Raw genomic sequence first — 23,279 nt, 5'->3', positions numbered from 1 at the left:
GGGGGGGGGGTTGTTGGAGGACACGTGAGGCTGTGGGGGCCTCCCCCAGCCCTGACATCCCCCCCTCCCCTCCCCAGGGCTCCCCCCAGGCCCTCAGGTGGGGGGCAGCACCGCTGCAGCACCCCAGGAAAGGGCCAGGGGGGTCTGGCAGTGTCTGAAGTGGGGGTGCTGCCCCCCTGCCCCCCCCCGGGGCCGGCTACGCCCTGGCGGGGTGACATGAGACAGCAGGACCCGCCTGTTCCTCTTCCCGCACCCCCGCCTGCACCAGGCAGAGAGGCGGCCGGAGCGCAGGCAAGTTGGGGTGCTGGGGTGGGGGGGGAGCAGAAAACCACCCACTGGGACCCCCGGGTGCTGCCCTGCCTGGGGAGAGAGGGAGCAGGGTGGGTGCCAGACTGGGCCACACTGGTTTGCACTGGGAGGCTCAGCGGGAATGGGGGGGGGGTCTGCTCAGGCGGGTGTTGCTGACCCCCCTGTTTCCCACCCAGGCGCCCGGCGCAGTGGAGGGGCCATGGGGCACCCTGCAGCCCCCCTCATGCTGCTGCTGCTGCTGCACCCCGCGGCCCCCTCGCCCCCCTGCTTCGACGTGCCTCCGGGTGCCCCGGCCGAGCTGGATTTGGCCAACAGTAGCCACCAATGTGCCGAGCTGGACTGGGGCCCCTTCCAGCAGCAGAGCCGGCTGTGGCTGAGCCGGAACGGCATCGCCGCCCTGAGCCCCTCATCCCGCGTCGGGCCGGGGCTGCAGGAGCTGGACCTGTCGTGGAACCGGCTGCGGGAGCTGCCACCCGCCTTCCTGAGCCGCGCGCGGGGGCTGCGGCACCTCCAGCTGCAGCACAACCGCCTGCGGGAGCTGCCGGACGGTTTCTTTACCAACGCCACGGCTCTGCAAAGCCTTCGACTGGAGGGCAACCCCCTGCCCGCCGTGCCCCCCACCGCCTTCCAGGCCAGCCTGCGGCTCCTGGCCGTGCCGTGCCGCTGCGACGTGGTGGGCAGCGTCCTGGCACCCTGCGCCTGCTCCCAGCCTGGGTGCTCGGGGCCTCAGTGCCGCTGCCTCACGGCCCACGACGACTCCTTCAACGTCACCGATTTCCACGCCCGTGAATGCCATGGCAATGTGGGGCTGGTGGCTGGGGTGGCCGCTGGGGTGGCTGCCAGCATGGCCGTGCTGCTGGTGGTCACCGCCGTGGTTTGCTACCGGCGGAGGAAAGCGGCCGCTGGCGTTGGTGGCGCGGGGTCAGGCAAGTGGGAGTCCGCTGCGGCCCACGGGCAGCCCCGCTACATCAGCCGGGCCGGTGAGGTCGGCGCCGCCGGTGCTGCACCCGACTATGAGAACGTCTTCGTCAGCCCCTGCACCGCCCCGGCTGCTGCGCGGGGCTGGACACCGGGATGGCCGGAGGAGCGGTTCAGGTGAGGCTCCGGCGCGGGGGCTGCCTGCTCAGGGCATGGCCCGGCCCCTCCCTGCTGTGCCGTGTCATCCCACCCCATCCCATCCCATCCCATCCCATCCCATCCCATCCCATCCCATCCCATCCCATCCCACCCCATCGCATCCCATCCCATCCCATCCCACCATCGCATCCCATCGCATCCCATCGCATCCCATCGCATCCCATCGCATCCCATCCCATCCTATCCCATCCCCTTCCCCACTCCATCCCATCCCCTCCCCTCCCATCCCATCCCATCCCATCCCATCCCATCCCATCCCATCCCATCCCATCCCATCCCATCCATCCCGTGTCATGCTGCCTGGTGCCATGCTATCCAGTCCCATGCATGCCGACCCATGTCACCCCATGTCAGCCCACACCATCCCACATCACCCCATGTCAGCCCACACCATCCCATGCCACCCCACACCACTCCATGTCACCCCACACTACCCCATGTCACCCCATGTCACCCCATGCCCTCCCACGCCACCCCATGTCACCCCACACAGTGCCACCCGTGCCGTCCCGTGCTGTCCCATCCCACCATCCCCACGGCCCAGGCTCTCGCCGGGGCTGAGCCCTTTTCCCCCCCACCCACACACCCAGAGCCGTCCCGTGTCACTCACTCCCCCACCAGGGACCAGCCCCCCCCAACCTGCCCCATGGCCTGGGCACGGTGCGGGGGTGCCACCCCTCTGTCCCCCCGCAGCCCCCAGGTCCCGGTGGATGACGATTATTTCCTGGAGAGCGAGGCCGCCCCCGGGGACCAGCCCATCTACGCCAACACACAGAGCCCCACCGAGGACAATGTCTACGTCATCCCCAACCAGTGAGGGGCCGGGGGGGGGGCGGGGGTGAAGCTCTGTCTCCCACCGACGCTTCTCCCCAGGACTTTTCCCTGGTCACCCCCCCAGCCCAGAGGGGACGGGGATGGGCGCTCCGCATGGATGAGGGCTCCGTGGGTCTTCCCACGGCTGGGACGGGGACACGCGTGGTTCCCACGCACACCTCCTGCCAGAGACGCCTTTCTCAGGGGGGGGTGTATTTTTAATCCACCCCCCCCGCGCCCCCTCCTTCGCCCCAGTTCCCACCGCGGGGCGAGGGCTGACGCTTCCTCCCCGGCCACCGACCACAGGGACGCCTCAGCGCAGCATCCGGCACGCCGGAGCCTTCCCGGCCGGGGACACGCGTGGGGCCCCCCCCGGGTCCATCTGGCAGAGCAGGGGGCCGTGGGGTGACCGCGGCGCACGGTTCCTCTTCCCCTTCGGCTGCCGGCGGAGAGTGTCAGGGTGCACGTGCGCCTGGGGACATGTTGGCGGTTGGGGACATCCGGGCATGGGGACCAACCCCGCTGTTGCCTCCCCCCCCCCACCCCCCCTTTTCCTGCTAAATCTGCCACTTTGGGGAACAGAGCAACCCCCCCTTTTTTTTTAATATTCCGGGCAAGATCCCTGAGCTGCCAGGTTGTGCACCCTGAGGGGACCAGCAGCCTGGGGACATGGGGACCCCACGGCTTGTCTGGGTGTCCCCCCCCAGCTCTGTGTGGATCTGCTGAGCTCCAGCCCTTGTGATGCTCCACCGTGCCCCATTAAATGGCTTAATTATCTTAAATTACTTGTGTAGCTCGTGTCTGCTGGGAGCCCCAGGGCAGGACACGGGGTGGCCGGTGCCGTTCCTGGGCTGGATCCATCCCTCGGGCAGCAGCGGGGTGACACCAGTGGAGCGGAGCCACCGTTCGTTATCTGTTAATGACCTGACAGCCCCGATAAGGGACGCCCCAGCACAGGGGTGGCTGTAAACTTGAACCCAAAGGAGCTGTGGGAGGCCAGAGGGCCCTGGGGAAAGTCCCTGGAGCTCTCAGAGCCCATGTCCCCAGAGCAGGGGTCCCAAGAGTCCCTCAAAGTCAGGTCCCCAGAGCCCGTGTCCCCAGAGTAGAGGTCCCAAGGGACCAAGACCCTCAAGGACAGGTCCCCAGAGTCCATGTCCCCAAAGTAGGGGTCCCAGTGGACCAGGACACTCAAGGATAGGTCCCCAGAGCCTGTGGCTGCAGAACAGGGGTCCCAAGAGCCCAGGACCCTCAAGAACAGGTCCCATGTCACTTTGGCCCAGGTCCCCAGGGTGGAGGTCGCTGAAGCTCAGGTCCCTCAAGTCCACGTGCCCAGAGTGGATGTCCCCATAGCTTGTGTCCCCCAAGCCCTGGTCCCCAAAGACCCCATCCCCAGGCTGGAGGTCCCCATATTCCATGTCCCCCAAGCCCTGGTCCCCAAAGACCCCATCCCCAGAGTGGACATCTCCTTATCCCACATTCCTCAAGCCCAGGTCCCCACCGGGAGCTGCCAAGGGGCCGGAGCAGCCCAGGACACTCCTGTGAGGTGCTGGCAGAGGGGACAGGCCAGAGAGGACCTGAGACCAGCAGAGTCACCCCATCCAGCTGTGCCAAGTCCCTCGGGGACACGGTGCATGTCACCAACCTCCGCAGTGGCAGAGCCCGAGGGAGCTGGGGTTTCCCCCACCCCTTGGTGCCCAGGGGGGGTTCCACGTCCCTGGAAATTGGGCAGCAGCCGCGTCCCAGCTGAACGTCCCGCCCGGGGGGGGTGGGGGGGTCAAGGCTGCACCCAGCACCCAGCTCAAGGACACAAACAACTCAAAGGTCCCTGGGAGCATCGCCCAGGCATTACTCACCCGCTGGCAGGGCGGGGATGGGCCGGCCTGGGCCTGGGGAGCCGTAAGGATTTACCGGCAAATGCGGATGGAGTCAGCTCCCTGGGGAGTGGTGGGACCCCCCCTGAAGGTGACCTGCTGCGGGGCTTCGGTCGGAGACCCCTGGAGTTGTGCAGGAGGAGCAGGCAGCAGCCCTGTCCCCATCACTTTATTCATTTACATTATTACATTATTTCTGCTTTATAGACATATATAAAATACAAATACACAAAAAAAACTCCTTTCCCCAAAAGGTATTTTGCTGTAAAATGCAATAAGTTAGCAATAAATAAAAGGGTTGTATAAATAAGTCTCTAAGCAGAGAAGAGATGATGCTCAGACACAGGGTGGGCTGTGGCCACCCCAGGGACAGACCCCCCCAGCCCATTTGGGCTCTCTGGGGTGGGAAGGATCCAGCTACCAAATAAAATACGGGTTTAAATAAGGGAAGAGAGGGGGAATAAGTTATTGTGGCCTGTGGAGGGGGGGGTTCACAACCAGAGACCCTGCGGCTGAGCCGGACAGTGGAGCCAGGGCCGGCGTGGAGGCATTTTATGCCACGGGGTCTGGTTTTTGGGGTGCTGGAGCTGCCGGCAGGTGGGCAGGCTCTGCCCCATGCGGGCGGTGACAGGTTCCAGTCGGAGCTGGGGGCGATGCCATCAGGCACAGTGGCACTTGGTGACCAGCATGTCCTCGAAGAGGGTGGAGACCAGCCTGCCCTCGCCGTCGTAGTGCATCAGCACCATGGGGTCGTAGCCGGCGGGGACGCAGCAGGGCGGCGGGGTGGCTTTGGAGAGGGAGTGCATGCGGGCCTTGATCTGGGCGTGCATGCTGGCCGGCTTGTAGTTGTGGGGACAGGAACCTTCGCAGAACCTCATGTAGTAGCTGTTGGGGGCGATGACCCAGTCTGACCAGCCGATGTCCTGGAAGGAGACCTTGAGCGACTTGAGGCAACACTTCCCATCGCTCTTCCCACACTCCTCCTCCAGACCCCGCGCTCTCCTGGCCCCCCGGCCCGTGGTCTCATGAGTTTCCACCTCCAGCACCAGCGTCTCGCCCCCCGAGGTGGCCAGCAAGGCTGAGATGTTGGCCGTGAAGGCCAGCTCCAGGCGCAGCGTGTCCTCGGGACCAGTAGCCCAAGGCTGGACGGCCGCCGTGAGGTCCAGGCTCAGGGCATCACGGTCCAGCTCTTGGCTACGCAGGAGCTGGGGGGTCCCGTGAGCCCCCCGCAGCGTGTAGATGCTGACCCGGGGGGACACTGAGGCATCGAACGGGGACATGCCAGGGGATGCCAGCGACTGCTTGAAGAGCTTCAGCTCCGCCTGCACCACCCGGAGCTGCCGATGGAAAGTCTCGGTGCGGGAGAGGAGAAGATGGTAGCGGTAGGGAGCACGGGGGTCCTGGTCTCCCGGGGGGTCCCGGTCTCCTGGGGGGTCCTGGTGTCCCTGGGGGGTGTCTGGCCAGCGCAGCACTGTGGGGACAGAGGGGACAGTTGATCCATCCTGCCAGCCAAGGCTTGTGACCAGCTCCTGTGGGCAGCCAAAGCGCCGCCTCCGGGGAATCACCCAAATCCTGAGGGATGCTGAGGCCGAGGGAGATTCGGCCCCATCCTCATCCTCGGATCACTCAGGACCCACCATCTCCCAGGGACCCCCTGGGGATCTCGCTGAGGGGTGGCAGCTGGTGCCGGAGCAGGTGCCCCAGGACCTGTCAGTGCAACCCCCACCCCATACACCCCCCCTCGCCTCCTAGGCAGCAGGAGCTGAATATTTCCCTAAATCCCCCCAGATCCAGATAAAACCCCAAACTGGGGCTCAAGCTGGGGCTCAAGGACTTGCACCTCCCCGCTTCCCCTCCCCTCGCCCCCCGAAACATCTCAAACCCCACTCCGGGCACCCACAGCTGCCGCTGTGCAGCCAATCAAAGCTTTCATCCCAAATTTCCTGGGTTTTGTGTTTTTAAGCCAAACAGCTCGAACAGTGGCTCCTCCCCGCTGCCCGGGCAAGGGAAGCAGCCGGGATAAGGATGAGGGAGGCCGCCAGGATTCATGCCCGGTCATGTCCCGGCACACGCCGAGGCAGCCGGGTTGTCGTGTCCGAGCGGGGACACGTTGGGGGACACACACGTGTGTGTGTTCCGGGGGGGGGACGAGGGTCCCGGGATGCGCGTGGAGCCGCCGCCACTTACATGTGGGGGTCAGGTGATGCAGGTGCCTGGTCCTGGGCATGGCTCCCTCCTCCTCCTCCTCCTCCCGGCTCCGGTTCCCCGTCAGCTCAGCCACTTTCTGCTGGTACAGCTGCTGCGCCCGCCGGATGCTCTCCTGGTCCAGGCGGTGCTGGATGACGGGGGGAGCCGGCATCCCCAACCGCTCCAGGATCCCCTTTTTGATGGCTTCCAGCTGGAGCCTGTCCTCGTCCCACGGGGGGGGTCTCAGCTCCACGCTGGCGAGAAGCAGCAGGAGCAGGAGGCAGGTGAGGGCGGCCCTGACGTCCCGCAGCACCCTCGGCATCGCGCAGGCAGCCGGCGGTCCCGGTGGGGGGGAGGAGGATTTATTTGCAAAATCTCTTGTGCAAAGGCTGGACGTGCCGCTCCCGGCGATGCTGCCAGGGGAATGAATGAAGTGGACCAGACCTGACTTTATAGGAGCCGAACTTTGCCCGCCCTCCATCCCCCCTCCCAGTCCCAGGCTGCTGGCGGGTGACGCCGGAGTAAACACCCAGCAGGAATCAATCCTCGCCGCCTGGGACTTCATACGGGAGCTCTAACAGTGATTTGCAAGCTGGATTGCAGCTGTGGAGATGAAAAACATGTCATACTTTTTCTCAGACGCAAACATTTCCCCTCCACCTCCCGTTGTCCCCAGGGATCACCATGCCGGCTCGTGGCCCGAGGGATCCCCCTCACCTCCCCTGCTCCCTTGGCAAGGGGCAAGCGGCCACGGGCAACGTCCGACGGCCTCGGCGGTGGCAGAGCTGGTGGCAGGGGGTGATGGAGAGAGGACGATGTGCGGGCAGGCGGTGTCACGCCTTGTCCATCCCTGCATCCTTGGCTGCTTTCTCTGTCCCTCGCCTCGTGCCAGTCCCCGTTGGCCCACGGGTCCCCGTTATTGCGTGGGGCTGCGCCAGGGACTCAGCCCGTTCCCTAAAACCCCTCTCGGAAGCAGAAGCGGAGCCGGGAAGCGGCGGCCGGGCAGCCTGGCTCGTGCCAGCACATGCACCGAGGAGGGAGTGGATCAACGTTGGACCTTGTCCCACCAAACCAGTCACAGCCCAGCTGGTGGCAACGGCTCCTCTGTGCAGCTGGTGCGGCTGGGGGATGGCTCTGCCCTGGGTTTAGTCCCTCCTGAAGTAATGTCAGCCGGGGTTACATCATCCCTGGGCAGCCCGAAGGTGGTTGGGATGGCGCCGGGCAGGCCGGGGTGGCACGGATCCAGTGGTAGGAAGCGCCGTGCCAGCCCGGGGCTGCCCGTGCGCCGGGGACGAGAAAACCCACGGTGGGAACAAGCCACCGAGGCCGGTGTGGGACCACCCGTGTCTCGCCTTCTCCTAAGGGATGCTTTGACCAAAAAAATGTGGGCAGAGGGATGAGAAATCCTGGGTCGGATGAGGCAACGGACAGGTCCACCCCGGCGCTGGCTGGGGCAGGCGAGGCCGTTCCCAAATGTCCTGACGTTGAGACAAGCGCCTGGTCTTTAACCGTGCTCCCACCACGGGATGAACGTGCTCACAGTAATCCCGTGATTTATGGCTGTTTATCCTCTGCTCCTCCTCGGGAGCCCGGCTCCAGCGTTACTCCTGCCTTTCTCACCCAGTTTCTCAAGGGGTTGCCTGAGGCAAAACCGAGACTAAACGTTTCACCCTAAAACACGTGAATGGAGAAGTTTGTCAGCACGGGCAGCGTCACGTGGAGGGGATCGCCCCGCGTCCAGCTCCTGTGCCCGGCTCTGATCCGTCCTTGCAGAGGGATGGAGGAGGAGGGGGCAGGAGGAGCCCACCAAGAGACCTCGCACCATTTCATGCTGCTTTTATCCACCCAGAGCCTCCAGCTTGGGAAGAAACCCCACGTGTGCTCATGTGAAACCTCAGGGCCAGGTTTATCTCGGGTGCTTCATCCCATGTGGAGTTGGGCACCGTCCTGCTGCTGTCACAGGCGGCATGTCACCCGTCCCTCCAGCAGCTGGGATGAGCCCCCCCACCCCGGATGAGCCCCACCCGGAGCATCTTCCCGCAGGGAGCTGGTCCAGGCGCTGGCTCCTCAGTGGGTGATTTCATTCCAGTCAGAGCTGTGGGATCCTTGGGGAGTTCCGGGGATCAACCAAGCCCTCCTGGGATCCCCTCTCCTGGGGATTTTATCAGCTGGGATGGCTGCACAACCCTTCAGCCCCCCCCAATCCAAGGAAGAAGTGAGAGGGAGCATCACCCCAGGAGGACCTCAAACCTCCAGGAAACACCCTGAGGCAGAACTGTCACACCACCACCCCTGCCCCGAACATCTCCAGGCCCCTGGCAGGCACTAGCCCGGCCACCAGCACCCTCCACCACCTGCAAGGTGCCAAACATGCTCGTCCGAAGCCGAATCAGAGCCGTGCAGCCTGTCCGGGTGCAGGAAGAGGCCCCGACCCACTGCCCGGCCCTTGAGCAAGACCCAGCAAACCCCTAAATCCTGAAGTTCTGCTTTTGCAATGAATTTTCTAACCGTGGGCACGTTGCGTGGTACGAGCCCCATCCACGAGTGACGCATGGTGGCTCGCGCTCAGACACCATCAAAGTTTGCCGAAGCCGGATGTTTTCCCCCCGAAAGGCGCCAGCCGTGGAAGTCGGAGATTTACAGTCCAGCAACAGCCATAAAACTTGTGTTTTAAGAGCAGCGGTTGTGGAGGCCGAGCGGCCTGTTATGAAACGTCCCAGCGTGTCCTCACCAGCCTGCAAGATGCGATTGCACGACCTCGGCCCCGCGCGTAAACAGCATCCCACGTTTCCTCTGGTCCTGTTGCATCAGAAGGGCCGATTTATCCGATTTCCCAGGGGGATGCAGGTTCCTCTCCAGTTAACGCATCCGACGTGCATCCCTCGGCAAGGTACAACCGCAGCGCAGCCCTCACCTACCTGGATCTAGAGCAGCGATTCACAGGAGCGCTTGGCCACAGGATTGCTGGTGGCCGGGGACTCCCAGACCTTGGGGGGGATGAGCCAGGGGCTGAGGGTGAGGAGGAGCTGATGCCCTGGTGCTGTCACTCCTCCGCACGCAGCGAGCAGGAGAGAAACTGGGAGTTTTGGGGTTTAAAGCATCACATGGGGGCCAGTGGCTGGAAAGGCTGCTAGAAAGTCCAGGAAAACCTGAGCCTGGAAAGATGTAAATAATCTTTTCGCCTTCTCTCCATCTCCAGACAAGAGGTGATCGCCTGGGAGCATGGTGGGGGATGTGGCAGGTGCTCGCTGCCATCCCCAGAGCCACCCGTGGCTCCCAGCTGAGCCAGCACCGGGGAAAAAAGCCACGTTGCAAATGCTGAGATTAAACACCAAAAGAAACAAGAAGGGGAACGTGAACATTAGTCACTTCCCCATGAAATGCAGGCTGGCTGCAGCCCTGAGCTTGAACCAACTTGCGGAGGGCTCGGAGCGGGACCGGAGAAGCTCCCGGCACCGCGCTGGGCTGCAGGACGAGCCCCAAACCGGCCACGTGCAACCGGAGCTTCGTGGCTCCTCGCATGAAATTGCTTGAAGCGATCGTGGCTGGGGAGTCAGCCCCACTCTGCTCCCCCAGCAGCTCCCCCCAGCCCGGGTGGTGGGACACTGATGGGGGCAAGAGCAGACGAGGGGGCTCCGGAGGGCTTCGATTCCCCAAAAAAGCACAAAACTTCCCCGCGGCTGCTCGCCCACAGGCGCGTGCAGAAACCTCATTTATTTTTGCAGCGTCCGTTATCGCAAGCGACAAGAGGGGAAGTGCTGCCCTCCAGATTTTAGGTCTATCAGTTCTTCGTGGCCGTTGAGCAAGTGGCTCCTGAAAAGGCACCGAGAGCCTCTGACAAAAGCCAAAACCCCCCAAGAGCGGGCGCACATCAGCCCCGGGACCGACAGAGCGAGGTTACAGCACCCCACCGTCATCATGCTGCAAGGCCGGGTGCTCCCCATGAGCTACGGGACCTCCCGTGCTCCCCGAAACTACTTGGGTTGAGCAAATCGGATGTTGGAGGGGGGTATTTCCTGCAAACTACTGCAAGCGAGGTAGATAATACTTTCCCACGGTGTATTTTTCAGCCAAGGGCTAAGAAGGGAAGAGCAGCGCAGCTTCCCATATCTGCTGCCACCACGTGAAGCTCCGAGCAGCCGTCAGGGCTTGGTCTCTAGGGAAGTTGGTGGCTGGAGGCAGCTTCAGCACTTCCAGGAGTAATTCAGGGTGAGAAAACCCTCAGTGAAGGGGAAAAACCCAGCTGGCCTCTGAGGCGACCCATCGGTCACGTCACGGACAAGGTTTGCTCCATCCCGTCTCATTTCAGGTCTGGGAATGGGCGCAGCGGGATGGGGGATGAGGGCTCTCCCTGCACTGCCAGCGGGGGATGTTTGGGAAGCTCATCCCGTGTTTCCCCAGTGCTGGCCAGTGTCAGGATGAATCGGCAGAGTGGAAGCTGTCTTGACCTTTAGACGTTTCTAAATAAAAAACAAACAGGATGGGTCAGGTGGGCAAAAAGCAGATTTTGCCCTGTCACAGTTGGAATCACATTTTTCTTCCTCTGCTGCAAGTTTACAGCATCTACCAAAAATGAGACTTCTGCTCCACTTGGACAAAGACATTTCTGCCTCGACTGCACCCGTGGTCAATGATTAACTCGAATTCCCAGCCCCCTCAGCCCGGGCAGCCAGGAAATCACTCCAATAACGGCCAAAAATGGAAACCTCACTTGAGAGACCCTCACCCGCTGCCTCAACCACCTTACAGCCACGCTTTCGGCGTGAGGAAGTTCTCCGCTCGCAACGAGCACCTTTCCTGAAAGGGGCTCCCTGGACAGACAGATTTACAGGTTGGCTCTGGCCTCTAGGATGCTTGACAGCCTGCAGTGGTGCTTCTGCTTCGGTGTAACGCCTCGAGAGCATCATCTGCACGAGCAACAGGCTCAGCCTGGGCTGGATAGAAGTGATGGTTGTTGAGAAGCAGCTTTAAAAAAGAAGCTTTTCCACGGTGGGAGCCTCTTTCTGTTCAAAGAGGGACACGTCTCACCCCTCTGACATGCTGAAACAGCCCTTCACCTCCATTTTTAGTGTGGAAGCCCCAGGCTGAGGCTTTCGGGAGCATCGTGCTCCCTCGGACGGTGGCGCTGAGCCCAGGAGCGAGGCACAAGGCAGCGACAGAGCGAAAGCTGCAGCTCTAACCGGGGACCTGCCTTCACGCAGGCTCCGAGCCACGCTCAGGAGGGACTCAGATGAGCTCTAAATCCTCCCTCCAAAAAGCTTTCCAATACAGGGTGGAAAATAGATGAAGGAAACCAAATCCAACCTAGGCGCAGCCCAGAGCAGCATCAGTTACCAAGGAAAGCCTCAGGAGATGCCACAAGGGAAGGACAACCCCGAAAGCTCCTTAAAACTGTAGGATGTTAAAAGTCTGGATGGTTTTTTTTAAGTGCAAGGCACAATTTTGGATGAGGGCTGAGAATGAAAGCTGCTGCAGAATTAAGCGAGGTTGCTGTTAGTCTAACCTCCAACAGAAATAAATTTATTTGTGAACCCGGGCATGGATCAGACTTCTGTGTCCATCAGGAGGGAATTAGTCACCAGGAAGCAGCAAAAAGAGACTTTCCCCCAGGCCTGAGCCGTGATGCTGGTTGGGAAGTGATCAAGAAAACCCCAGCCCGTAGCAGAGGTAGGTGGTGAATATTCATTTATATCTCCACGGAATGCTGGAGCCAGACCACGAGGTACCTCCAAGCAGCAGAGGAAGAAAAACGTGGCTGAAATGCCACGGTGAGGAGCCCCGACACGGGGAAATACTCGGCTGGAGCATCACCCCTGGCATGGAAACCTCATCCTGGGAATTCTGCGCTGCACTGGGAGCGTGTCCATCCCCAGCCGCCCAGCCCAGGGTGCAAGAGGCAGCAAACCCTGACCCGGGACCTGCCCGCACATGCCTCCACCGAAGGCAGCGCGGGCTGCTCCGAGCGGGCAGGAAATTCCAGCCATTCCCCTGCACCAGATCCGCAGCTGCGAGTTCGCGACTGAAGCTCTGGGGAGCCCTTCGGCAGCGGCTGTAAGGGAGGGTGGGCTCTCCAGCACCTTCGCTTGAGGTCAGCTTTGATTTGTAAGCTGGGAAAACGTGGAGGGCAAGCAGCCTGCCAGATGGAGGTGGCCCAAAAATCCCACCTCATTTACTAAGGGTTTGGAGGGCCGGAGGAGTAGGGGAGGAAGAAAAGAGGGGGAATAGAGCAGGCTGTTCCAAGAAAAAATTAAGATGTATAAGGAGCCAGTCCAGCAGAGATCTCCTCCCCAGTTCTCTGGATCTGCATCCAAGAAACCCAAGCAGGATGCTCTGTGATGAGCTTCCTCACCACCGACCAGCGAAACCTTCGATCTCTCCCTCCGGAGAGTTCCGGTTGCAGAACGACCTCACTGACACGGGGCTTTACCCAACAGCATGACATCACTCTGGAAACACCGCCTTGCAGGAAAAGCTTATCACCTTATAAAGCAAATTAAAACAAGAGTGATTTCATCGGGGGCTGGCTCATGGGAGAGCCTGTGTTCTCTCCGGGGAGAGCACGTCCTGGCTCACGTTTGAGGAAGATCTCGAAGCTCCCCGGTGCCCGTCGCACGCTGGGTATCAGCGAGTGTAACGAAAGCAGAACACCACAGTGCTCCAGCTCTGAAGACAAGGCTGGAGAACTCATGGCAGCTCAGGAAAAAAAACTGTTCCCAGAGCTAGGACATCGAAAAAAGACAGGAAAAGCAGAGATTCAAACAGAACCATCGAGTTTTCCTTTCTGATCACCCCTCCAGTCAAAAAGCACCGTTAACTCTCCAGAGCAGGGGCCAGCTTTTGGGCAAGGACCACAGCGTGACCCCCCCGAGCCCTGTCCCACCTCGCTGCGCTGGGCTGGCTCTGGGCTTTACCAGGGCAGGCTTTAGCTTTGCTTAGCTTAGCCCTCGGTCTTAGCAAAGCCGTGCCTTGAGGTAATAAATTCGACATCCAACCTGCTCCACAGAGCAGCTGGTGAGAGGCAAACGCTGAATCTCCAACATCCTCGGCGCAATCGCCGCTCGTGTTGCTGCTCCTTCACCGGTGACGCCTCCGCTCCTCCCATCCCAGCAGCACCGGAGGTGGGGGAAGTCGGGACCACGAGAAGCCCCCAGGACCAAGCTGGAGCTGTCGAAGTGTTGTACCTGTGCCAGGCTGTCCCGGGCCAGGCTCGACGCTGTGCATGCTCTGGCTGTATGGCAGCACCATCTGGTGGCACCAGTCCTCCCCATCGCCCCAGTTTGCTCCCAGTCAGGACCAGTGGCAGCAGGAACAGGGTAGCAGCCTGGAAGCAGCCAACACAGGACTTGTGTTTTGGCTTGGGGAGGAGTGGCTGGAGAGCTGTGAGTCAGAGCGGGACCTCAGGGGTTGGTTGCCAGCCGGCTGAACAGGAGCCAGCAGTGTGCCCAGGTGGCCAAGAAGGCCAATGGTATCCTGGCTTGTATGTGCTCGGCACTGGTGAGGTCGCCCCTCGATGAGTGGGTTCAGTTTTGGGCCCCTCACTCCAAAAAGGCCATTGAATGACTCGAGCGTGTCCAGAGAAGGGCAACGGAGCTGGTGCAGGGTCTGGAGCACAGGTCTGATGGGGAGCGGCTGAGGGAACTGGGGGGGTTTAGTCTGGAGAAGAGGAGGCTGAGGGGAGACCTCATGGCCCTCTACAGCTACCTGAAAGGAGGGTGCAGAGAGGGGGGAGGAGTCTCTTGAGCCGAGGAACCAGCACCAGGCCAAGAGGGAATGGCCTCAAGCTGCGCCAGGGCAGGGTCAGACTGGCTCTTAGGAAGGATTTCTTTGCAGAAGGGGCTGTTGGGCGTTGGAATGGGCTGCCCAGGGCAGGGGGGGAGTCCCCATCCCTGGAGGGGTTGAAGAGTCGGGTTGACCCAGCGCTGAGGGATCTGGTGGAGTTGGGAACGGTCAGTGTGAGGTTCATGGTTGGACTGGAGGAGCTTCAAGGGCTTTTCCAACCAAGAGGATTCTGTGTTTCCATGATTTGTGCCTGTCCTCAGAGGAGCAGCCGCCGTGGCAGCCGGCCTCCAGCAGCACTCAGCCGACAGCGATGAAGCAGCTCGGCACGGTAAAAAGATGCTGTTGGAAGAGAGGAGGAGCTCCAGGGTTAACAACTCGCTCTCACGGAAGGCAGCACGCAACAGCGCTCGAGCTCGACGCACCTCAGCAGCTTCCAGACATGCTGCTCATCTTCCCACGATCCTCGAGAGAGCTCTTCCTCCGGAAAAGGAGCGTGGCAGAAGAAATCTGGCTAGAAAATGCCTTACAGTGGGTTCCCAAGTGGCTTAGGAAGCCTGCGAGGGATTTGCAGCCCGTGGATCCAAGCCAGCTTTGGAATTGCAGCAGCTTCTGCTGCCAGCGGGTCACCTGCTGCATCCCACAAGGCTGCGTTGCTGAAACCCTCTTTGGCCCAGACTAAGTCCACGGAGAGACAGGGAACTGCTGCTGCCGTTTCAGCCCACGTGAGAACAGGAAAGGGTGTGTAAAGCAGAAATGCTTTATTAACTGACAGATCTGGAAAAGACTGACAAGATTTAGGGTTCACCGGGCAGGACATGGCTGCGAAACTCAAGCGAAAAAGGAAACCCAAGTCAATCGGATGAGCTGTGATCACCAGCTCCTCGTGCCTCGGACATCGGCACGCCCCAGTTTTACCACTTTTCCCCCAAGGAAAGCGACTGCAAGTCCCACATCCCGCTCAGCCTCGCTCGTTACCGATGCGCAGAACATCCTCTCACCGCTCGCGCTCCAGCCACTGCGGGTCCCAGAGGCACTAACAAGTGCAGACCGGGCTGTACGCATCCCTCATCCAAGAACAAAGAAGAGTTATGGTTTTGTTTGTTTAATGCCATGGGTGAGGTAAGACCAGAGTTAGTCTTGTCCCGATCCCAGCTCAGGGTGCACAGAGGCAACTCCAATCACTGAGGACTACGGCTCCAAACTCTGCTCTCCGAGACCCAGAGGGAGCTTCTATCAAGCCTTTCCTTGTGAATAAACATCAAAAAATCTGAGTAGAACTGGTGTTTTTGATGTGGGAAACGTACAAGGGGGGTTACTAATCAGAGCCCTTCACCACTGTCTCCTGGAATTATCCAGCTCGGAGTGAAATGGGTCTCAAACTCACAAACTTAAGTAGTTTTTGCTCCCCAAAGCTTTCAGGATTACGGGCTCTCGAGAACTGACCGTGCTGCCACGTGCTTCGAAGAGTCTTCATCGAGTCAGGGGCCGGACCCGCTCCCCGGGCCTCTGTATCTTAATACCAGCGATGCTGAACAAATTTTGTATAAATATTTCAGCGCAGCACTCGGTTTAGAAGGGTGGCTGTCGCTCCGTTAGGCTACGTGGTCTAAGCGAGGGCTGGAAAATTTACCTCAAAGTACAAAGAGAGAACATAACAGATGAAAGAAACACACATACATAATAGATGATGGCAAGATAAAACTTCCAAATATTCTTCTGAATAAAATGACACAAACATCCAAGATACGCAGCTGAGGTCTAAGAGAACGAGGCTTAAGAGCATCAGTTCTCATTCCAAAAAACAGCCACGTGGGACAGGGCAGAGCGCTTAGGGGATGGTCTAAAACCAAACCCGCTGCTATCTGGTCAGTCTGCGATCACTGGTATGTAATTACCACTCTACAAAAGGCATCTTTACAAACAGGCAACTGTTAAAGAGCACCACGAGTCAGAGTTAAACTCTTTATTTACTTTGAAACATCAGTTTAAATTTTCAGTTACAAAGTCCAGTCTAGCAATAGCAAGCTGAAAGTATGTTAACGGTTCTTTATTACACAGCCCTTTTGTGACACACTAGATTGTTTGGTTTTACAAGGCACTGCAAGAACACACTGAGAAAAACAGAAGCCCCAACAGATTTAGAATTGTAGCTCCAAGTCCTGATAAGCATGAGATTGGCAACACCTGAGATACCCAGACAGACAACTGTTTATTTCACCACAGTTAACGAACGGAGGACCCGAGAGGCTGAGTGATGCTGTAACATGCATAACAGAGTCCCAACGAAACACCTGACCTTACAGAAGAGACAGAAAAACCTTCACGAATTCGGCCAACCTAACCGAGAGTGACAACGAAGCAGCAAACACTGGTTTTTTTTTTTCCTTTGTCAGGTCTGAGTGTGTGTCAGAAAACCTCGAGAACTCAATTCAGTGCAGTTTCTGAAGAGCATCTTGGATAAAGGGGACACCGAACAAGTTCAGCAGTTTCTCCCAGTGCCGAAAGCCCCGACTTTCCACCCACCTTATGTGCAAAGGGCTCATCTGTCCCCATCACCACCACTCTGCCTTCCAAACGTGAGCCCAGCACAGGACAAGGCACTCCCTGTTTAATCAAAGTAAACATTTGCGATTTAAGAAGCTGGTGCAATAGAAAACCTGAACGTGTATTTAAGTAGCACAGAGTTTTATTTAAGGGCAGTGTATAGTTTCATTTCCTATATTTAATTCCTATCTATGGGGAAGCGTTTTCTTCTCTACTTTGTCTTAAAATAGACTGAGCAGAAGCGGATCTCAGGTTTCTATTAATACGATGAAGAATTAACAATATCCTCAGCTTTGGAGGTTTGGCAGAATATCACTTTCATCACATAAGACACTAATCAGACATGAATACAAATTTTTTTTTTAAGAAAAAGTGCACTTTTTACTGCAAAACATCAGGGTTTCTGGTGCAAAAATAACAAATCCATCTACGTCAAGATGTGTAGTTATGGTATCAACTAGGGGTATTTTATCCAAGCCAACAGATGCAGTTTGAAAGAAAGCCTTCACAACTCTGAAATTTCTCTCGTTAAAATATGATCGGATAGCATACTGAAGTAAAGGAGACAAGAGGAGCAAAGTTACTTTATGGAAGTATGTACAAATTAATTGCTGACAATTTTATTATCTGCACTGCGGGATGAAATCTGAAAATCATAATTAAAAAAAAAAACCCAAAACCAAACCCCCCACAAGTGTACTTTCTACTTCTAAACATACAGGTTTCCAGCCAGCTGTCAAACACCACCACTCACTCTTAAAGTAGTTTTAGTGTCTGAGCATCAGCTGCGCGGTTAGAGAGTTAGAAACACACTAGAAGTTAGAAAAGATGCCCGAGTCACGAGTTAACCCGTGAAATAACATGGTCAGACCATAACTGCTGCTTTAGCCCAGCGCCAGCTCTTGTGTTAGCGGGGAATTACCAGTCCAACTCATTTATTTACGTGGTTTTCCCATTTTTGGTTTTAAGAAGCTCCTCCTACTGCAATTCCTGTTACACATTTCATCAGAAAGCCCGCGTGCGAGGTCAACGAATCACACACTCAATCAAACGAAGGTTATTTGAGTTTTAGAAGAAACTTCCAAGTGGATTATAACTTTTTTAGACTTCTCCATTAACAAAAATAACAACACTGGGAGTCTGTGCTGTCCGTTTGCGAGTCTGCAGGCCTGGAAGCTCCTGGACTTTTATCCCAGGCACGGCACTGCGTGACAGTGGCCTGGAATAATCCCCTTTGCCAGCTGACTGAGGCACTAAAAGGTTAAATATTGCCTGCACAACCGGCAGAACAGTGAGAGACACACCGGAGCCTGAATGCTACATCTCAGCGTGACTGGCTAGGTAAGTAAATATAAATAGTACAGTTTCCTACCTGACTTACCACAGTACGTGCAGTACAAACCCTACGGAGACAAAGAGAAGTTGACGTGTTAGATCAGAGCCCTGGTTCGATGAGTCTGTTTTTCTGCTGCGGGCAGCAGGCAGGACCCAACGCATCAGGCTACGCTCTACAACGCGACGCCGCACGCAAACGCCTTCTCGATTTCTGCGAGGAGTCAGCCGGGAAGCGTTTATCTCAAATTTACTCTAGATGCCTTGTCTTTGAACTTCCCTCCTCTTCGGGGTGAAAGCAGAGCAACTGGTTAGTTTTCATGAAGTCTTAAACTTTGGAACACCCTCAGTCAGGTCCCCCCTGGAAGGACTCCTGAAGCTCAGCAGTTCTTGGCTGCAGTCTCATGTCACAACCACACTCAACACCTCTGACCATCTTCATGACCTTTTCATCCTTTCCCACTACTACCACGTTTAGGAGGAAGCAATCAGGTTGGGGAACACTCCAGGTAAGCGTGAACTGCTCCCCTACCATCTTACGGGTTTTGACATCCTTTCCAAAAGCTGCCAAAAAAGTACAAACAGCTTCTTTACCTCCAACCACACCATAGAATATCTCAAGTTCAAAGGGAACCCACAAGGATCATCGAGTCCCTCACAAGTCTTTAAGGTAAAGAAACTGTCAAGCTCACAGTTTCTTTTTGCCGTGTTTTCTACAGTAATTACCATGCTTAATTCAAAGGAAATATCTCCCGACATCAGTGTCATCCAATTATGAAGGAGTTCACGAGTACCTGGAGTTCCTCAAAATCCTCCGCAGCATTTAATAACTGAAACAATTAAATTGTCATCACCAAACTCCACCAACACGTTAGCCAGCTCCTACCCCAAGCTGCTGGCAAGTCGCTAAAATGACATCAGACCCGACACAGTGGAACCTCCCTAATTCTCTCTTCCACACAAAATATTCTTACCCCCGTTTCCCCGTGAAGCATATCCCCAGAGACAATTCTGCAATCACAGGATTCTAAAAACTTTACCAGCTTTTACATTTTACAAGTTGCAGGCACAGTAATTAACGCTAAACCTGAACTTCCTACACTTACTCACTAGCACAAAATTTTTTGTGGTTGGCAACAGGTCTCCCAGTCAGTGCAAATTAGCAAATTCTATTTATTGATGATCTGGAAGAGAAAGCAAATAGTAAGCATTACACAAAACATCAGCTTTTTGAAGCTCTGCATTAGTCTGACGTCATATTTCCAAAGAAAATATGCACCTATAGGAAAGGCATTATGAATGAATGGATTTAACAAAAAAAACTTTCAAAAAACCAAAAGTATTTAATTTAGGTCAGATTAAATAAAATTAGTTTAATGCCATTTTTTTTAAAGTTTCACTATACAAAATTTCTCTACCACCAAGACACCCTTTACAAATACAAGCTCTGAGGACTAATTCTCAAAAACCCCGAAAAGTTATAAAATAAATTATGTTTTCTAAGAAACTGATCACACGGAAGCTTCACAAAAACAGATTATGAGGAAACGCACAGCTCAAAGCGACGCCCAAAAGCAAAGTATTCCCAAAAATTAGATTTTCCACACTGACACGGAGAAGGTCTTAGACAAACAGCAGGCATGGAAATTGGCTCCAGATTTACCCCTTGGGCAGCAGAGAGCACCCAAGAACAAACACCTCGAGGTGTCCAACAGGACAGAACTCCCCAGGCTGAATAAACCAGCGTGGAAAACCGCTCTCGCCGCGCCACCGCCGCTGTCTGCCCTCCCTGCCGGGGGATTTGGAGGCACATCGGGGGCATCTCCATGGCTGCCCCTCTGCTCAGAGGAAGCACAAACATTCGACAGAGAGGGACGGACAGGGCACGTCTCGCTGGGGCCTTTCTCACTAACAGAGCCCGGGCAGCGACCTGCTCCACCCGCTCTGCTCCAGGCGAGGGACGGCCACGGACAGACCCTCCCCACGGCACCCACGGACAGACCCTCCCCATGGCACCCACGGACAGACCCTCCCCATGGCACCCACAGCTGCCACAGACAGACCCTCCCCACAGCACCCACGGCTGCCACAGACAGACCCTCCCCACAGCACCCACGGCTGCCACAGACAGACCCTCCCCACGGCACCCACGGCTGCCACAGACAGACCCTCCCCACGGCACCCACGGCTGCCACAGACAGACCCTCCCCACGGCACCCATGGCACCCACAGACCGACCCTCCCCATAACACCCACAGCTGCCACAGACAGACCCTCCCCACGGCACCCACGGCTGCCACAGACAGACCCTCCCCACAGCACCCATGGCACCCACAGACCGACCCTCCCCATAACACCCACAGCTGCCACAGACAGACCCTCCCCACGGCACCCACGGCTGCCACAGACAGACCCTCCCCATAACACCCACGGCTGCCACAGACAGACCCTCCCCACAGCACCCACGGCACCCACAGACAGACCCTCCCCACGGCACCCACGGCACCCACAGACAGACCCTCCCCACGGCACCCATGGCTCCCACCAGCCCCTCCCACAGCCGTTTTCACGCCACCATCGTTTATTTTGTTATCGCCTCACTAAACTGTTGATCCTCCACTCCCATTGTATCCACAACTACGTTACACGTAAATTAAATAGCGTTACTGAAAATTACTTAAATCAATTGCTGAACTTAGCAGAATACATGAATTACTCCTCTTTTAGCAGCTAAGATACACTGATGACAAAAACTTACCAGAGAAAGGAATAAACCTACAGGTAGCTCAACTATTTGCAGAAATGTGTCAAACCACGAATATTTAAACAAAATATTAAATATAATAAATTACTAATCAGAAAGCCCGCCTGCCTGCTGACGATCTGACAAGTGCTACTTCGTATCTGAATGCAAAAGAGAATATTTACTTTGAAGGCAAACTCTTTTGATCAGGAAAGCCTGTAGAGTAAATACAGCGGCAGTTTCCTCGGTAAACCGGAAGTCTATCCAAACATCTTCATAAACAGGTCCCCTCAGCAAAGTTACTACAACTGCAGAAGTCTTCGTCCTCTCTCTCGAGGGTCACCAGAAGTGGTATTTCCTTTGTCACTAGACTTCTACTGGAAAACAGCAAGTTAATGGCAGCTCTCACTGAGAGATACTATAGCAGAATCATTCATCATTAGAAAAATTTAAATAATGGTATTTCAAAACAGTTCAAAATGTCGTGTTTTTTATAGAGATATATATATTCGTAAAAGTATCAGAACCAAATCGCAGACCTCTTCATTTAAATGGCCCCTCAATGAGACCTACTGGTCATCGATTATGAATTTTGTGTCTGTTCCCACCGTAACACCCTCTGTCTTTTGCTGAAGTCTTGTAATTTAGAAGCAAACCCACGCGCGCGACTAGCGTCAACCACTTTTAAAGTCCTGCTTAGAACCTGCACGTACGCTTCCCCACGCTAATTACTGGGAAAGTTCACACAAGAAGCAGAACTTTGTACCCTCCCATTGGGAGGGGGACACTAATAAACAGCCCGGAATACTCGTTCTAAGCAAAATTCCTAGTTTTCAAATAATTGCCTAATTACAGACAGTGGGAATAGGCTTAAGATTTTAGATTTGATTTGGCAGAATGTCTTTGAATCCGCACGTTTGCATATTTATGCCTATAATAAATCAAGGTGGCAACTTGGAATTTAAGTTAAACATTACTCTTCTAACCTTTAACAAGAATGAAAATTTATAACTAAGGAAGTTATAAATTACTCAACCTTCACCTTAAAAATAACAGCTAGCACCAAGAGTCTAGGATAAAGATCTCCTGCGGAGAAAGTGGCCTTTAGCAAAGCTATTTAACCGCTAATGATTTGTTTTATACACATATGAAACAATGTGTTTTGTACAGGAGGTATATGGTTGACTTGAGTGAGGAAGGTGGCATCGAGAGCGTAATAAAAAAAGACATTTGGAAATATTTGGCGCAAGTTCGGCTCATACTGTGTACAAAAAAAAAAAAAAAAAGGTATCTCCTGCTCCACAACAAAAGGAACCCAAAACACATCCCTTCTATCTGCAGCTACCAGTTAACCAGTACATAACAGAGGACCCGACGAATATCTGGACAACGTGGGGTGAGAAATCAGTGCCTAAAATATTTTTCCATTTCAGCAAAGCAATTTCAAAGACTCCTCGTCTCCACCAAGCGCCGTTTTACGACAGACAAACCCACACCATTCCAACTCTTGTCAGTTGTACTTTTACACTGTAACCTATAATTTGGGTCAAAGAGGGAAAAAAACCAAAACAAAACGAAAGCAAACCTTTCAACTTAAGAACTAGTCATTAGAAGACTGGGTTATCAATTCCCTGCACCTGAACACCAAGTCCAGATGAGAAATTTTCCATCTGCGCTGTCTTAGACTGGTCAGTAGCTGTCACTTGGCTGACAGATAAGCTCTGGATAAAGCACAGCACACACACTTCAGTCACTTCAGAAATGAGTAGTTGCAGGTGTTTTAACGAAGAGATTTTTGAATCCTTTGTTGCCTAGGCTGAAACGCACACATCTGACAGAAAACGTCAATTTCTAGAAGTGGAATTTTCCTTTTTGAAGTCTCCAATTCTGGGTCTGTACATTTCAGACCGTTTTCCCCAGTACTTCAGGGAAAATTTTGGAAGTGCAATACTAGGATAGCTTCTGCCCACTTTCAGTGTTCATGCTGACAATTGATTTTGTCTTCGGAATGCTCCAAAACATCAAGCATTTCTTCTATTATAGCCTGTAGTGCCCGACCCAGCTGTTCTGCAGTATATGGTTTTCCCAGCGGAGGCACATGAACAAAAGCTGACCTCCCGCGGCTCTGGTATAAGGAAGTGTAGTAAGTGAAGTCACAGAGGTATCTGAAACACAAGAATAGAGCTTATTTAGCAACAAGTGACAAACGCAGCGTGCAAACTGCAGGACGGGAGGGACTGCGTATTCTTATCGTTCAGCACTGCAGCAACATCCTGCAATGGAGAGTGGAACACAAGCGAGTCCGTGCGATGGCTTTAATCAAATTTAGGACAAAGAAATGTAAAGATCTCTTTTTTTTTTTTTTTTTTTTCCCTCCTGAAGATTGGGCGACCACTGAAAAATAAGATGGTGTTTTAAAGAAGAGATTTTTTGAATCTAGGCTGAAACGCACACATTTGACAAAAAAATGTTAATTTCTAGAAGTGGAATTTTCCTTTTTGAAGTCTCCAATTCTGGGTCTGTACGTTTCAGACTGTTTTCCCGTGCCAGGCCCGTGGGAAGTG

The 23,279-nt window shown here is 55.5% G+C and overlaps 2 protein-coding genes across 9 annotated transcripts in view; one reads left to right on the top strand and one right to left on the bottom strand.

Annotated features, from left to right (window-relative positions):
- The first annotated feature begins 294 nt into the window (after positions 1–294).
- On the top strand, positions 295–3,041 carry LRRC25 (leucine rich repeat containing 25). The gene is made up of 2 exons (XM_074851831.1): positions 295–1,404; positions 2,140–3,041. The coding sequence occupies exons 1-2, from the start codon at positions 431–433 to the stop codon at positions 2,261–2,263; spliced, it is 1,098 nt and encodes a 365-aa protein (XP_074707932.1). The 5' UTR covers positions 295–430; the 3' UTR covers positions 2,264–3,041.
- A 1,243-nt stretch (positions 3,042–4,284) lies between these two features.
- PGPEP1 (pyroglutamyl-peptidase I) overlaps positions 4,285–23,279 on the bottom strand; it is a 28,708-nt gene continuing 9,713 nt past the window's right edge. For 4 of the 8 annotated variants that reach the window (XM_074851946.1, XM_074851947.1, XM_074851945.1 and 1 more), the window contains exon 5: positions 20,640–22,880. In XM_074851946.1, the coding sequence (XP_074708047.1) occupies positions 22,688–22,880 (193 nt within the window). In that variant the 3' untranslated portion in view covers positions 20,640–22,687. Of the gene's footprint in view, positions 5,602–6,317; positions 6,921–16,044; positions 19,157–20,639; positions 22,881–23,279 lie in introns of those variants that run through there. The other 4 variants (XM_074851943.1, XM_074851944.1, XR_012626581.1 and 1 more) reach the window with 3 other exon arrangements.

Source organism: Strix uralensis, chromosome 27, assembly GCF_047716275.1.
Source record: "Strix uralensis isolate ZFMK-TIS-50842 chromosome 27, bStrUra1, whole genome shotgun sequence".
NCBI lineage: Eukaryota > Metazoa > Chordata > Aves > Strigiformes > Strigidae > Strix > Strix uralensis.
The sequence above is the reverse complement of the archived record's forward strand: the minus strand, read 5'-3'. Positions and strand labels throughout refer to the sequence as shown.